Source organism: Stegastes partitus, unplaced genomic scaffold, assembly GCF_000690725.1.
Source record: "Stegastes partitus isolate 25-593 unplaced genomic scaffold, Stegastes_partitus-1.0.2 Scaffold301, whole genome shotgun sequence".
NCBI classification, from domain to species: domain Eukaryota; kingdom Metazoa; phylum Chordata; class Actinopteri; family Pomacentridae; genus Stegastes; species Stegastes partitus.
Genome location: NW_007578032.1, coordinates 237,491 through 252,693, shown reverse-complemented (window position 1 = coordinate 252,693; position 15,203 = coordinate 237,491). Strand labels below are relative to the sequence as shown.

Below are 15,203 nucleotides of genomic sequence, written 5' to 3'. Positions count from 1 at the left end.
TTTTTTTTGTTTTAATTATTATTATTTTTCACAATGCATAAGGACTGAGAGACAAAAAATGAGCAAAATCAGACTCAGAAAGACGAGGATTCAGCACACTTGGAAACCATCTCAACCCTAAAACACAGTTCAAGCGCTGACCAATCACAGGCCTCGCCTCGGCGCTCTGACCGGGAGTGACTCACAATGTGATCATACGAACAGACGCCACTTCGGATTGTGTGGAAACGTGAATAATCACCAGAAACACTGTAAAGCTGTACACAGAAGGTCTGCCTCCCACCTTGAGGGGCTTGTGGCTGCGGGGGTCGGTCTCCTCCTTCCCCAGAGCCGTGGGCTGCTGGTTGGTCGCCGTCAGCTGGTGTCTCTGGAACACCAGGGCCTCCTTAAACTCCTCCTGAGTCTTTGTCTCCAGCAGCTTCTGCCTGAAGGAGATGTCGGAGAAGAGGGTGGCGAACGTCCGGCCCAGCTCCATCGCCGTCTTGGTGCTTTTCTGGGAAGGGAAGAGTAGAAGAGTCAGATTGGTTAAATGTGCACAAACATGGGACCACAAACAAGCCGTCAGCACATCACTGATATGTGGAGCTAACATTTTATGGACAGTCTGGGTCGATTTTCAGTCGTCCAGGTTGAGCTAACCCTTAGTTAGTCAACTGGACTTCACATTTTTGGTCCTTAAAGACGTTCCAACCGTCATCCAAGAGGCTTCCTAATATTACAAGTACCTGATAGGTGGTGTTGTATACTTCCACCTGCAGTTTTCGATAGTGGAACATTTGACTGGATAAATTAAAAATCTGACCTGCTAATGGCTCTTAAGGAGAACCACCATATTCTCTAGGACTCATCCATTAAGTGTGGCCAAGTGCTTGCTCAAAGGGAATCATTGGATTTGTTTGGTTTCCCATTATGAGGTCTTGATCTTACGACGTTGAAAGGACCTAAGAAGACTTAAGTTGTAAATTAGCGCTGTATAAACAAAACTGAATTGAATCTCTGTACTAGATTTTGCAAAAACCCGTCCCCCATCGGTCTGGACGAGTCGCCTCTTTATCAGGACATAAAAACATCCACATACATTTTAAAACTAACTGACTTATGAGGAGTTCCAGGTATTTATGAGCACCACCAGATCACATCAAACACCTCAAGGTGGTTGTGAAACTCTAAGGGAGGTCTGAAGGTGTTTTTCAGGGAAGGGACCTGAAGACTGCAGATAAGTACCTGATAGGTGGTGTCGTAAACGTCCTCTTTTGTTTGGAGATGGACTCCAAGATGAGAGGTCTTCGAGAACCGTCCAATGAAGCATTTACTCTAATTTTACGGACATGAGGAACTTGCTAGCATTTGGTAGCAACATTAGCATTCACCTGGAACCCTTTTTTTCTTTTAGCTTTGTTTTGCTCCAAGCTAGTTTCAGCTCACTTTGTCAGACTTCTAAGAGATTTTATGGTAAACATGTCTGGAAAAAACGCCAATGAGTGAATCTAAAGGGTATATTCCTGGTTAAAGAGGCAAAACAATGAGCTGAAAGGAGCTAAAATGCTCCTTGGAGCTAAAGGCGAACACATGTTGGTCTCTACAACCACTGTCTTTCATATTACCTGCAGTAATTGGATCGATTGTCAATAAAGAACATTGATTACAGCAGCTTTAATGGATAAATACTTGGAGTTTTTGGATTTTTGCTGTTATAATGCAGCTACGTCACGTCACAATAGACAGCTAGACGTGCCAATACTTATGGGAGCTTTAATTTGGTGCAAAAACACTGAGAAATGCTTTGAAATTTCCAGTTTTAAAACATAAATATATACACATATTTAGGATTAATGTCGTTACGTGATGTTACAATATGCAGCTACACATACCAGGATGCTGAAGAGGTTTGTCAGAATTATCTGTTATTAAAAAACATTGACTACAGCAGCTTTAATTTAGCCTCAAAACACTGAGAAATGCTCCAAATGTTCAGATTTATGTCGTTTAAGTGCAGTTAGGTGACGTAACAAGACTGAAATACAAACCAGAAGTTTGTTCAAACCAATTGATTAAATAAAAATATTGATTACAGCAGCTTTAATTTGGGTTGAAACATTGAGAAATGCTTTGAATTCTTATATTTTTATTGCTTTAGGTGACGGCTCATGCACTGGAACACCAACCAAGATGCAAAACAGGTTTGTCAAGAATAGATTCGTGTCCAAAAAACGTCATTATTACCACCATACTGCCACATAAAAGCAGCCGCAGCTAAAACTGAATCCCTTGTCGTCGCCCAATGTTTCTCACTTGCAAAACATCTTTTACACAATGCACCAGAACCTCTATGTCAAATACCGGGGATATAATTCTGGTCTTCGTACTGGGAACTGGAGTACCTAAGCTACTTATTTCTACTTCAAAGGTGGCTCGGATACGCTCGGTACAGGTTGGGTGTACTGTAGTGGGGTGGGGGTGGGGGGAGGGCGTCAATAATCCCACATCTGCTACAAATAATGCCGTCACAAGTCACAAAGCGCTGCCGCCGCCGCCGCCGCCACCAAGTATCGCTAATGTGGCCCTGGCAGGCTCGGAGACAGCGCGGTGCCAGCGGAGCCTTGTTAGCCAGGTGGTGATGATACCAGCGTAGTCGGGCTCAGAACGGCGGCAGCTGCAGTAAACAGAGTAACTAAAGCCTTTAAGCTTTTCCACAGTGGTAACTGAATTTCAACCAGAGCCCAAAGAGCCGACAGATCTTGATTAATCTCAAGGCTCTTTCTTTCTGCGCGGGGAGCCGGATAGCGTACCTTCGGTCGGGTCTGAGAAGGAGTCTTAAAAGACAGACCCATCAAAAAATTTCACCGCTAAGGATCAAATGCTCCCCCCGGCTGAACAGTTTGTAGTTTGAGTCAAAGACGCGGCGGCAGCAGTCGGATTCACAGCAGATACAATGGATTCCAGCGGAGACGAGGAGCTGCCGCACAAAGCGTTCGAGACCCAATGCATCTGAGTGTGGTGATAATGCATTCGGTCTGCAGTCGATTAGAAATAAATGAAAGGGCTGGATGGATAGAGTTTGGCCTGGCGATGGTGAGGAGTCGTTTGTTTGCCAAATATACTTCACTCAACAAAAAAAGCAGAGTGGTGCTAGTCATTAGGATTCATCTACTGGTGGCCACCAATGATTGTTGTGCCAATCCATGGAGGACGTAGCAGGAAGGACGTAGCAGGACCTTTCATCAGATAAGTGAAAAGTGGATGGAACTAGAGGAAAAACGCCTGTTCAGTGGGAAAAGTTGGATTAGTTAGATTTATTTAGATAATGTTATGGTGTGAGGTCCTGATTTTACGATTGTAAAAATGACCTGAAGTGACTTAACCCTTTTGACACTATAGCCAGCTGTACCGGTCTGGCATTACGACTCCCGTTATGTGGCGACTTCGGTATGTGGCGACTTTCTGTTACGTTCATTTTGATTTTCTATCAGTGGGAATCCCCGTATGTGAACAAGCAACTCAGTCATGAAATAAATTATGCAAATGAAGTAAAATGATGTCGTTTGACCCCAAAAATCACCAGAAAACAGGATTTTCACTACCTCGTTTCCGAAATTTTTTAAGCGACCGAAGTTTATAAGCGATCAAAACTAACTAAGCAATAATAAATAAAATTTAGTGAAAATCATGACATTGCTTTTGAATTGTGGTTCAACAGAAATATATATATTTTAAAAAATAAATAAATAAAAAAAATAAGCATGATGGGACCCGTAAGCTAACATTTTGTTGAACAATGGGACATTTTTAAAATTATTTTATTTTTTAAAATTATTCTTTTCAGCCACAATTCAAAAGCAACATCTTATTTCACTACATTATAATTCAGCAAATTGTTATTTATTAGTACTTTTTTCAGTTTCTACTTATTTGAGTGATTATTGTGAATTTTGCCTTTTCTTTAATGGAAGGTTATGAATACATTTGAGGACAATAAAAAATGTTCTTCCGACATCATTTTCTGAATATTACATTGAGAACCTTTGTTGTCACGTACGGTGAATTACCTCAACAACAATTTAATTAGAGGCTGTCGAAACTCAGAAATACCGACGCAAACTGTTCCGTTATTCTTCTTTTTAAGTGGACAGCTGCCCTGAAAAATTCAAAAAAACACCTTTTGAACCAATAAAGAGTATTTTTTATTCAAAAGACACAATTTAAAAGTGCTTCTTTTGCCCTGTTTTTAAGTGCACTAGTTTGAATAAGAGTGGGAAACTGTGGGTGTATAAAGTCAGTATCCTCCAACACGTCCAACGCCGAGGGCAGCTCCAGTTTTCTTTCACGAGGGCACACGAACGCGCAGTCAGGTATGTATTTAACCGACTGAATGAAAAACAGGACATCTCCCAACAAAGGTCACGTCTGTTCAGCAGATTCACTCTGAATAAAGGAGGAGGAGGGGGGGAAGAAAGAGAAGCCACAAACGCTCTGTAAGCGGAGGGCGATGGAGGCGGTCCACCCCGACACATGGCAGGCTGCATACATCGGCCGACCAAAAGAATTCCTATTATCATCATCATCATGCCGCTTCAAAGATTTTCTCTTGCAGAAGCAGTCGCCATCAGGGATAATTGAGACGTAATGGTGCTTTATGTTTACTTGGGGCTCAGATGAATGTCTCTGAGAATGCCATTAGTGGTTTAGATTGCTGCCTGTAAGACTGGCGAAGGAAACAAACAAACGGGGGGATTCATGGGGGGAAGAAGAAAAAAAAACAAGATAGAAACCAAGAAAACAAACAAACAAACAGAAAGTATAACGCAGTTAGCTGAGGTATCGCCGAATCTGTGGTTACTCCACCCAACGGGATGCTCTGAGGAGGGGGGAAGCCGCGACCAAAGTGAAGAAATCCCTGTTTTTCAGCGTGGAAGAGAGCGGAGGGGTTTCCATGTGGAGCGGGGCGACAATCAGAGCGAGTCTGAACACGTGAGCCGGAGTTGAAAGCTCGGGATGAGGCGTCGGAGGACAGAGAGGTTGAGTGGTTTGATGGGAAGCCGAAAGGGTTCACGTTTTGATGGGAGGGAGGGCTATTACAGGATACGTGGCGCTCTCCGTCGGCTAGCGGAGGCTCTTCAGACCTGAAGAAAACAGCAATCCGGCGCACGGCGGCGACCCGAAAGGCTTCAGCCGACAGGACGCTCGTGCCCACGCGAGGCGCCTGAGAGGTCCTCGGATTGATTTCAGTTCAGCAGACGGTCGGCGGCTTCAAAGCTCTCAGATTTTAGCGAGTTGAAATAGAAACGTTAAGAGCGAAATGTTAGTCACTGACCTTATAGATGCAAAATGCAGTATTTAAAAAGTGTTTCCTTTAAATCCTGCCACCACCTTACACTTCAAATTAAACAGTGGTACAAATAACTCAAGTTTTTAATCTGAAATATGAGCAAACAGAACCCCAGAACACACTGATGGATTTGAAAAGCATGTTCACCCTACAAAAACCCATCCATTGTACATGTACCGCTTAATCCTCACTAGGGTTGCGAAGATCCCGAGTGCCCTCACCAGGACGCGAACCGGCGACCTTCTAGCTGCGAGGCAACAATGCTAGCCACCGTAATGCAATTTATCAGAGCCAAAAACTGCAAAAAAAAAAGTAAAAATCGTGGGACTTCAACTTTCCAATGGTCCTCGAACTACTCATGTGTGACGCCTGATTTCGCCTTGAAACTTGGACACATCTAAGTTTTAAATAATTGCCAAAAATAAACCGTTAGCTTTGACTTCATCTTGTAAAAAACAAAAAAATCTGCATTTCTTGGTGCAACCAGGAAGGCAGGCGTGACTCAGCTGTGTAAAAAAACCACATGACAACAATTCAGAGACTTCTCAGCTGAACTGCAGGCAGTGTACACAGCAGGAGAGTAGATAGGAGACAAGTAAGGAGAAAAATATATATAGAAATAGTAAAATATATCAAAATATGTAAAGACACCAGTATTTTTTCCACTCACGGGAACACCTATGGAGACTTGGAAAAACGTTGCACATGCTGATTCCAGCTTTTAAATTATTTTTGCAAAATAACAAAAGAAAGCCATTCGTTCATTTATTTCCCCTTTTTTAAAAAATGATTTACGGCGTTATAACTGTGTTAAACTGCACAGTGAGCACTTTTGAGTTCTCTCTCCTTCTAGTCCTGGTTATTCTGTTTCCATCGAGGTGCAGGACTTTATGCTGCAGAGAAAAATGAGCCCACAGTGAGTTAAAAATGTGACAGGAGCTGTGTAATTTTAAGGAGTGGAACACACTGCTAAATTGCATCTACCCTAGTTTTTCTGCAGAGCTGCATCCAAGGAGGAAAATACTCGATTTAGGTACTTTTCTTTTTTCCCTTTTTTGGTTGTATCTTTGCTAGGATTTGATCTGTTATTAAAAACAAAGCCGTGGTATTGTTCAGAACTTTATATTGCAGTAAAAAAAAAAGAACCCACAGTGAGGAAAAATGTGAAACACCCAGAAACCACTTGGAGTTCAGAGAAAATAATAGAAAATCAAAATGAAATCATATCTTAAAACCACCCTTTTGCAGCCTAAACATAATATATCTGATCTATTTATTATTTTTGCTCAGTTTTGCTTTCTTTTCATGTGTATTTTTGCTTTGAATTACAGAAAATATTCCCTGAGCTGTCGTCGACGTTGTTCGTGCAACATTTTGTGATTAAAAAACCATAAACCCTGAAACAAATCTGCACATGTTGGTGAGAGAAATCTGCAAAAGCTGATCATGGTGACACATATGAAGAGTTCATTTGTAAAAACGTAGAACTCCACTTTTTTAGACTTTCAGAAAACTTATTTTTGTTGTTGTTTGCTTGAGATAATATCCGTCAAACTGAAGTTGAGTGGATCTGACTCAGTAGAAATGACAAAAATAGAAATGAATGAGAACAGTTAGCAGTCGTCCGTTTTGAAGTCAGATGAAGTCAGATGTTTTGGTGATCTATCCATCCACCCAGACCTCCTCCTCGCTCTCTGACATCACCTGACCTCTTCAGTAGAAATGACATGAGATAAGTGAAGTTTGATTGGTATTGTCTCAGGTAGACGATGGAGGTTTGTGTCGATGGAGTTACCTGTTTTTGCAAATATTCATTCATATTCATATTCATTCTACAACTTCACTCAGAACTGAGTTGAACAAAACCGAACTTAATTGGACTTGAACTGATTTTGCAAGAGTTGCCTCATTAAAACAAAGTTCTACCTGCAGCTGAAAGCAGTGAAGCGGGGTTTTAACGGGCTACAAGTGAGCCCACCATCGGTAAATGACATAAAGACCAGATGAAAGCATACATCAGCGAGTGAAATGTGCACGACTACTGTAACAAACGAGTGGATCAGCGCTGCTGAGTAACCCGGCGAGGACAGATAAATCCCGCGTATCACTGAGTCCCTGCGGGGGCGGCGGTTACCATTTTGAGCGGGGCCAGTATCAGGATGACATAGCGGACCTCGCAGCAGTTCTCCCCCCAGTTTTGCGGCCTCTCCAGGCGGGAGATGCACACGTGACGCCTCTGGAGATGCTTCACGTTGCAGCTGGAGCAGAGAGGGGAAAGAGAAAAAAAAAAAAAGAGAGGAGGAGGTTTTTTTTTTATAAATGTCAACGCCTCACCTCACTGGCAGCGCCCCTCATTTCCATAGATTAACCTCTTTCTCTGCAGCAACAGTTGGACAGTATTCAAATGTTGCTGCTCACGCACGGTATAGGAATGCATGTATATAAACACACACATATATATACTGCAGAGGCACTCTCACAAAGAACTCTACGAGCTGGATTAACATATATTTCACACAAGATTTAAATACTGTATTCATAAATAATAATAGTAATAATAATAATAATGTTTATTTATAGTGCATCTCATTCACATTTTATCATTGTTCAGTGAAAGCCATTTATCTCTGCCGTTTGGATTTCGACTCAAACGTTTAACTTCTCCTTCATGGGTGCTGTTTAAAGTCAAGTTGACCACATTTAAACCACATATATGTAATTTTTTTTAGCCTTCTATGCTAATACATGGGAGCGTTTTCTAATTGGAGGTCCTTATCAGTTGGATATTTGTTTGTTTGTGCCCTCAAAAATCAATAAAAATCACTTTAGAACGATAAAACTGTTTTATACAGTGACTTGGTCAAATGTTAAATTGTTTTCTTAACCAATAATCAGCAGCCTTATTCATCACTAGTCGATTATTCACGCCTCTATGATGTTCTCATAATGAAATCTCTGGTCTATAGGCATTAAGCACCAAATAAAACTTTCTCATGGTGCCCCTTTACTAGCTAAACTCCCACAATGCTCTCTGTTTGCCGAAATGGGACTTCCAGTGTTGCCTCCTCTGGTTGTAATAGTAGTAAACAGCAAGAGGCACCACCTGGTGGCGCAATCAGGTACTACAGCTAACCTGTAAGACATTTTCTGACATTCGGGTCCTTTTTTTTTGTCTTGTCAGTTAATATATGTTTAATTGGTTAAATTATTAACGTCACTGAATTATTATACATTTACATCCATTATACAGTGCAGTTGTAAATGTTTGGTTAAAGCTGGGGTAGGCAGTATTTTCTTGGCATCAAAAAAATTCCATAAAAGCCTGAGACGATTCTGTAATTTAAGTGGTCTGAGATCTCCTCTTGGCTTGGTTTTCCTTCTTTAGAAGAGAGACTTTAATGGGAAAAAAAACAGGTCTTTTCACTGAGATTAGTCGAGCTAATATAAAGTGAAACAAAGGTCATTGTAGGAGTTAAGACGTCGTGGCCATGTGTTGACGTCCAGGGCAGAAAAATCAACACAGAAACTGTAATTAAAATTGACTATAAACTTTGCATGTTTAAAATGCGCACATATGTCTGTGCTTTTTCAGCTACATTTTTTTTTTTTTTAATTTTCCTTATTTCTGCCTATGCCAGTTTTAAGTTCAGGTACTAAATGACCTGAATAAAACTGTTGAAAACAGTTAAGAAACAGCCATCTGTTTTGATGTCAGATGTTGTGGTGATCCATCCATCCACCCAGAGCTCCTCCTCGCTCTTTGACATCACCTGACTTCTGTCTTTATTCTCTTAGTTATAACTCTACCATCTAATAAGCCTTGTCACTTCAATGTAAATGTTTTGGGACACTTGTTCATCATAAACACATTTCAACATGAGCAAAAAAGTCAAATTACTGTTTTGTTGTATTTTTCATATCAGAAAAATACTTCAGCTGAATTATTTTAGCTGCACATGGTTTAGAGATGCTGCTTTCAAATAAAACTTTCTCCACTCACACATTAATGATTGTTATTCCCTTTTGCCTTTAAAAAAGTGAGCTTTTCAAGATCCACTTCTAAAAATATTAGAGGAGAAAAAAAAATCCCATTAAAGTTTCTAAAAGCCCAAAGTAAAGTCTTCAGATCGCTTGTTTTGCCTGACAACAAGCCTGCCTCACAGAAATGACGCTCCTATACGACTGAACTGCATTCTCATTTGTGATTCTGAAAGAAACACATTTTCTCCCAAAAAGTTTTTTTTTAAAAACTGCAGCGTGTTAGGAAAGAGTTTTAACATTTTAATATTCTCAGCTGCCTAAATAGACTCTAAACTTCGTGGCACTGTCTCAGAAACATTTCCTGTTGAATTCGCACCGTCAGGTCTAACAGTAGCCTGCTGTTTATGGTTGTTCTTGTGTTTGACTCATTAGATTTTACAGTAAGAATTTGGCTTTATTTTTACAGTAATTCATGACAGTGCAGGGTGACCAAAGGATCGGTTTGACAGAGAGTACTTGTGATACGTCACAAACAAGACAAAACTTCACTGAGAATGCAGTTTGGTTGTGATTTCTGGAAGACAGGATGCAAAAAAACCTTCAATTTACAGTCACGTAAATCAGACTAAAAACTAAAAATCACAAATTTGAGATGCTACAGCGAATACACACTTAGAATAAAGAATGCTTGAATGTTTTTTTTTTGTTGACCAACCAGTTAAATATCTGATAATTTCCACTCCAAACCTTGCACATAAAAACACGTGGACAAATGTTAAGTGCTTACAGGATGCAGAGCCAGGACTGCTGGTACTGGACCCCGGTGGCCGTCGCCGTCACCCCCTGGATGGTCTCCGACAGCAGGTGAACTGTGGCGCAAAGGTCAGAGGTCAAACACAAGTCAGCTGAGCTTCATCCTCACACACACACACGCTCCTAATTCCTTCTTTTCTGTGTGCGGGCATCAGCAGCGTCATCTGTTCACCGTGGCTGATTCTAAATATAATCTAAATCCTAACAAATGTGCAGCTACGGGGGCTCATTTGCACATTAATCAGAGATGTTTAAATCTGCTGTATTAATGTATTTAAAAATATATTATAAAAAAAAAAATCTGGCTCCGGTTTCTTTATCTTGCCAAATGGTGTCAGTCGAACGCCTGAAATGTTCAATCTCGGAGCCTTATCAGCTGTGCCAAGCCTCTCGATGTGATGTCTACATCAGAAGTGTCTAACGAGCATCGCCTTCTGCTTTGGACGGCGATGCCAAGCCGCTTCTGTGTGCAAACACCGCGCCGCCGAGGGCTAATAAGGATGTCCGTCTAACCTTAGAAAACACCGACGCTCGTGTTCACAGATTATAAGGGAAAAAAAAAACACATTTCATTATGCCGCCGTGTTTACAGAGTACAAATCATTAAACACGGGCGACTGGGGGCAGCGCTGACGCCGGCTCGCTGCTTCCTAATAAGAGGATTCTCCCTTCTGACTTCTCACGCTGAGAGTGATGAATAATAGTGTTTCGTTGGGTGGTGGTGGTGGAGGGGATATTCTCCATCAGCGACTATCCCAAACCCCCTCCAGAAGATGCCCTTGCAACATCCTCTTCAACTCAGAGGGAAATTACAGGAATGTTTTGTATCGTTTCCACATCTTTTTCCTCTTTCTGTCCGCCTTTCTCTCTCTCCCCCCTCTTCGTCACTCTCCCTTTTTTTTCCTCTTTCTCTTCCTCTCTGCCAATGCCGTCTCATCAATAAAGTATCCTACATTCATGCCAGAAAATGATGGGCGTCACCATGACAACAGTATCACAGTGCTCAAGGAGCGAGAGAGCCAGGAGGGAAGAATAAGAGGGGAGGCGGAGGAGATGAGGAGGGGGTGGGGGGGAGGCAGACGGGAGAGAGAGAGAGAAAATAAGAGAAAGGAAAAAAAAAAGGGGGGGGAGAGAGAGGATGGAGATGGAGATGGAGAGGAAAGAGGGGAAGGAGAGGATGAAAAGTGACAGGGAGGAGGGGGGAAAAAAAAAAGAAGCCGGCACGTGGACGAGAGCGAGACAGGTGGGAAGGAAGAAAAAAAAAAAAGGAGGGAAACATCGAGAAAAATAAAGGAAAGAGGCAGGAGAAGGGGCAAAACAAAACCTGAAGAAGCAAAAAATGAGATGAAGAAGGAAGGAGGGGACAGAAGAGAAGTGCAGGAGATGGATTCAATTCAATTAATAGCAGTAAAGCCTGACAGCCGTGTAATAATCAAAAAAACATCCAATTTCTCATTGACGTCAGGGATGAGGAGAAGAGGGGAGAAGACGGAGGGATGCAAACAGAACAAAAGACAGATTAAAAGATAAAAAAAAGAGGAGGAGGATGAAGGAGAGAGAGAGAGAGAGAGAGAGAGAGGAGGAGATGGTTGAGGGCATCTCGTCGTCCTCCGGTCAATGTCAGCGAGCTACATGCTAACTAGCCGCCACGTTTTTGGTGACAAACGTCTAATTTCCGAGCGAGGATGGATTGTTTCAGCGTTGAGAGCGGTTCAACAAGCGGGGCGCAGCGTGAACGGGCAGTTTTTTGTTGTTTTGGGGTAGGGGTGGGGGGGTTAAATGATGCCACTATTGTCAAAAGTGGAAAGCTTCTGCAAAATTACCCATGATGATTTATTTCGCTCCAGCTATGATTCACGCCGGCAGCAGCACTCCCTGACTTTGTGGCATCCTAAAAGGCTTTGTCAATTATGCGTCTGTGAGGTTTAAAAAATAATAATAATGTTTTACAAAAAATCTGTGGAAAAAAAAAAAAGAAGACAGATTCGTAATCATATTTGTGATGACTCAGGCGTCTCACATGTGATCCCGCACGTCAGAATAAAAAACACAAGAAGCGGATTAGCCGCGGTCTCTTGAGGAAAAACACTTGTTACGGCTTGGCAGCGATTCAGATGATCCACTTTTTAAGCGGGTGATATGATAATATTGGGTTATTATTTCGACTTAATCCCATTGTCTAAATGAACAATTCCTATCGAGCTGTAATTAAAACCTGCAGAGTATTGTCTTATATAATTCATTACAGGGGAGGCTGGATTATATAAGTATTATAGCGCATCATGGGGCGCCCAAGTTGGTTTTGCATTAACCTGAATAATTCAAAATCGCAGCTCTTCTTCCACTATACGACTATTTTTATGCACAGAACCTTTTTCTGCAGGTTAATGTCACTTTATTCCTTTTAAAAAATGAATCCAACAGTTGCAATAATCTGCTCTTCCCAGAGGTGTTATGTGGCTTTTTTTGCTGAATCCTTTTCAGAAGAGGTGATATTGTAGCTGTATTGTGGTTTGGGGAGGCTGCAGCCGAAGCAGGGCTGCAGGATATTGGAAAAACTGACGCTGCAATGTTTAGGTTTTCTGCAATATGTATGTTCAGATTTAAACAAATACAGGAATTTTCACCAGACGGCTCGAAAGAATCGTCCTCGAGTGATTGTGCAGGGGAGTGCACCTGCTTCAAAAATGCAAAAAAAAGCTTTCTTATATGGTGCAACTTTGGCAAACGCATCCAAAATAGTGTATTTGCACTGTACGGCCTTCAGATCTGGTTTCATCAACAACAGCCCCGTGGTGTCGATTTAAACGTTCAAACAAATAAGTTCCTCTCGTGCAACAATTGGGAGACTTTGCCGACAGAATACTTGTTTTTTTGTCGACGTCATCCTTTTCTGCAGCCAGAATATTTACATACACCTGATGCTGCGTTTCTCTTTTCCAACCAAACCTCCCTTTTCAGCATTTCTCTTTATACTGAAACTGTACACGCCGATTTGGGAGGCAGCAGCTGAAGTACGGCTGCAAGATATTGGACAATAAAGTTCTGAAAAAAAATGCAGGAATTTTCCCCAGATGACTTGAATACCTTGGAGTGATTTTGTAGGGGAGTGCATCTGCATAAAAAATGCAAAATTATTGCAAAAAAATGCCGAAAAACGCAGGACTTTTCCCATGTGTTGTGACAAATGCATCAACAATAGTTGTTTTTTTTGCTTTGTGCAGCATTCAGCTTTAGTTTCATGCAGAGTTTTGGGATGTTGTTTAAATAGTCAAACAAACAAGCAGCAAATTGCAGAATAACTGTTTTTGTTGAACGTCATCTTTTCTGTAGCCGAAATATTTCCATAAGACCAATGTTGCGTCAGCGTCTCTCTCCTGTTCTTTGCTGCACAGATGTGACGTCTGCATGTCAACAAACTCTATCTGAGAACATCACGTTCAATCAGACAGACTTCCCTCGTGGGTTAGTCGTGGAAAACGAGACCTGTCTGACTTTCTTTTTGTAATAATAATTTTTTAAAAAAGCACAAAAAGGCAAAAAGTTGTGAGTCAATTTGCCCTGAAACGTCAGGCTAAAACGATATCCTGTGCAGCCCTGTGTTGAACATTTGCATCGTAACGAGTGAAAAACAAGGCGTTTAGCTTCCCTGCATTGATATAAAAGCACTGGTAGAGATAATAGAAACTCCTGTACATGTAAGGCAGCGTAGTTCAACAGCAGGATGCAACAAACTGCAGACAACAAAGTGGAGTAAACACCTCTAATACAAACAGTTTCACCTCCATGAAGGCAGAGTCATTGCAGAACTGTTCCATGCATTTCACAGTAAGTGCGGTTATATATAAATATATTTCTAAAATAAGAGGTAAATCCCACCACCTGTCACTACGTTGAAGGACACAGATTTGCATGTCAAAGCCAGACTGAACAATCCGCTGTGACGGTGCCTTTGCTTCATGCAAACATGGACCCCTCCACCGCCCCAACCTCCTCTGCATGCTAATCATTTGCTTTAAATACTCGTCACCGGGCCTTGGCTTGTGCCGCTACGTCGCCGGCTAAGGTGAACGAAGCCCGACGTGGACGAGACTGTCAGCAATTGCTGCTGTGATCAAGTGGGAGACTAATTAAGACATTCGATACTTGTCAGTAATGCAAAGATTTCCGCGCGGTTTCGTCAGCTTTTTTTTTTTTCTTTCTTTTTTTCGCAAACATTGCTGCGCTGCTGCTTCCGCACACAGAAAAGAAAAAAAAATAATAAAAAATATCACAGATGCTCGCACGCAGCATATCAAATGTGACAAACTTCAATGGAAAGTGATGAAAAAATGTGAGGAAGACGACTGGGTGGCTGGATTGGCCCGTTCGCTTTGATCTCGTTGGATTCTTGGGTGAATTCTTTGGTTTGGTTGGAGGCGGGGTGGTGGGAGAGAGAGGGGGGAAAAAAACAGATTGAAATTTCTGCAAATCACATGAGGATAAAGCCGTCTGTCACAAATAAGCGAGAGACGAATCAATAAATATGCTAAACCACAGGATGCTAATGTTGCTCTCTCTCTCTTTTTTTTCTTTTATGCCAGTTTAACATCAGAAAACCCACAAAGACGTGCAAAAAGAAAACGTGTGAGCAACGGCCACGAGCGCTTTTTTTTTTTTTTTTTGGCAAGGAGGGCTCCTTACATTATGCTCAGAGGTGACCTCAATAAAGCCTCCTGATCCTTTAGCTGCCTGAAAGATTAACTGTGGTCTCGGACCTGCCGGCGAACACACATTCATAAACATACACGACACAATGACGGATGATTGGTTTCCTTCAAAGGGTGGAGAGGGCACTTTGAAGGAGGTGATTAAAACACAGGAGCGCTCCGGATCAAACGCTTTACAGTACACGAGGCGTCGCTCGGATGCGGCAAACACACTCTGCGAGGTGACGTGGTGATGAGAGGGTCAACCAGGACTGGGTCAATGCGGAAACCTCGTTATCTGGATGCCAATCCGCTCACAACAAATCAATCAATCATCAATCCCAGATCTATTCATTTTGCCACTTTGGATGGAGCCAGCAGTTTTTTTTTTTTTT

General features: G+C 41.8%; 1 protein-coding gene across 1 annotated transcript in view; it reads right to left on the bottom strand.

Annotated features, from left to right (window-relative positions):
* The window catches only part of slc4a11 (solute carrier family 4 member 11), a 157,998-nt gene that overhangs the window by 51,867 nt on the left and 90,928 nt on the right, over positions 1 to 15,203 (bottom strand). The window contains exons 6-8 of the mRNA XM_008283193.1: positions 10,095 to 10,176; positions 7,461 to 7,584; positions 277 to 493 (exon numbers count right to left, since the gene is read on the bottom strand). Coding sequence (XP_008281415.1) covers positions 277 to 493; positions 7,461 to 7,584; positions 10,095 to 10,176 — 423 coding nt within the window. The remainder of the gene's footprint in view (positions 1 to 276; positions 494 to 7,460; positions 7,585 to 10,094; positions 10,177 to 15,203) is intronic.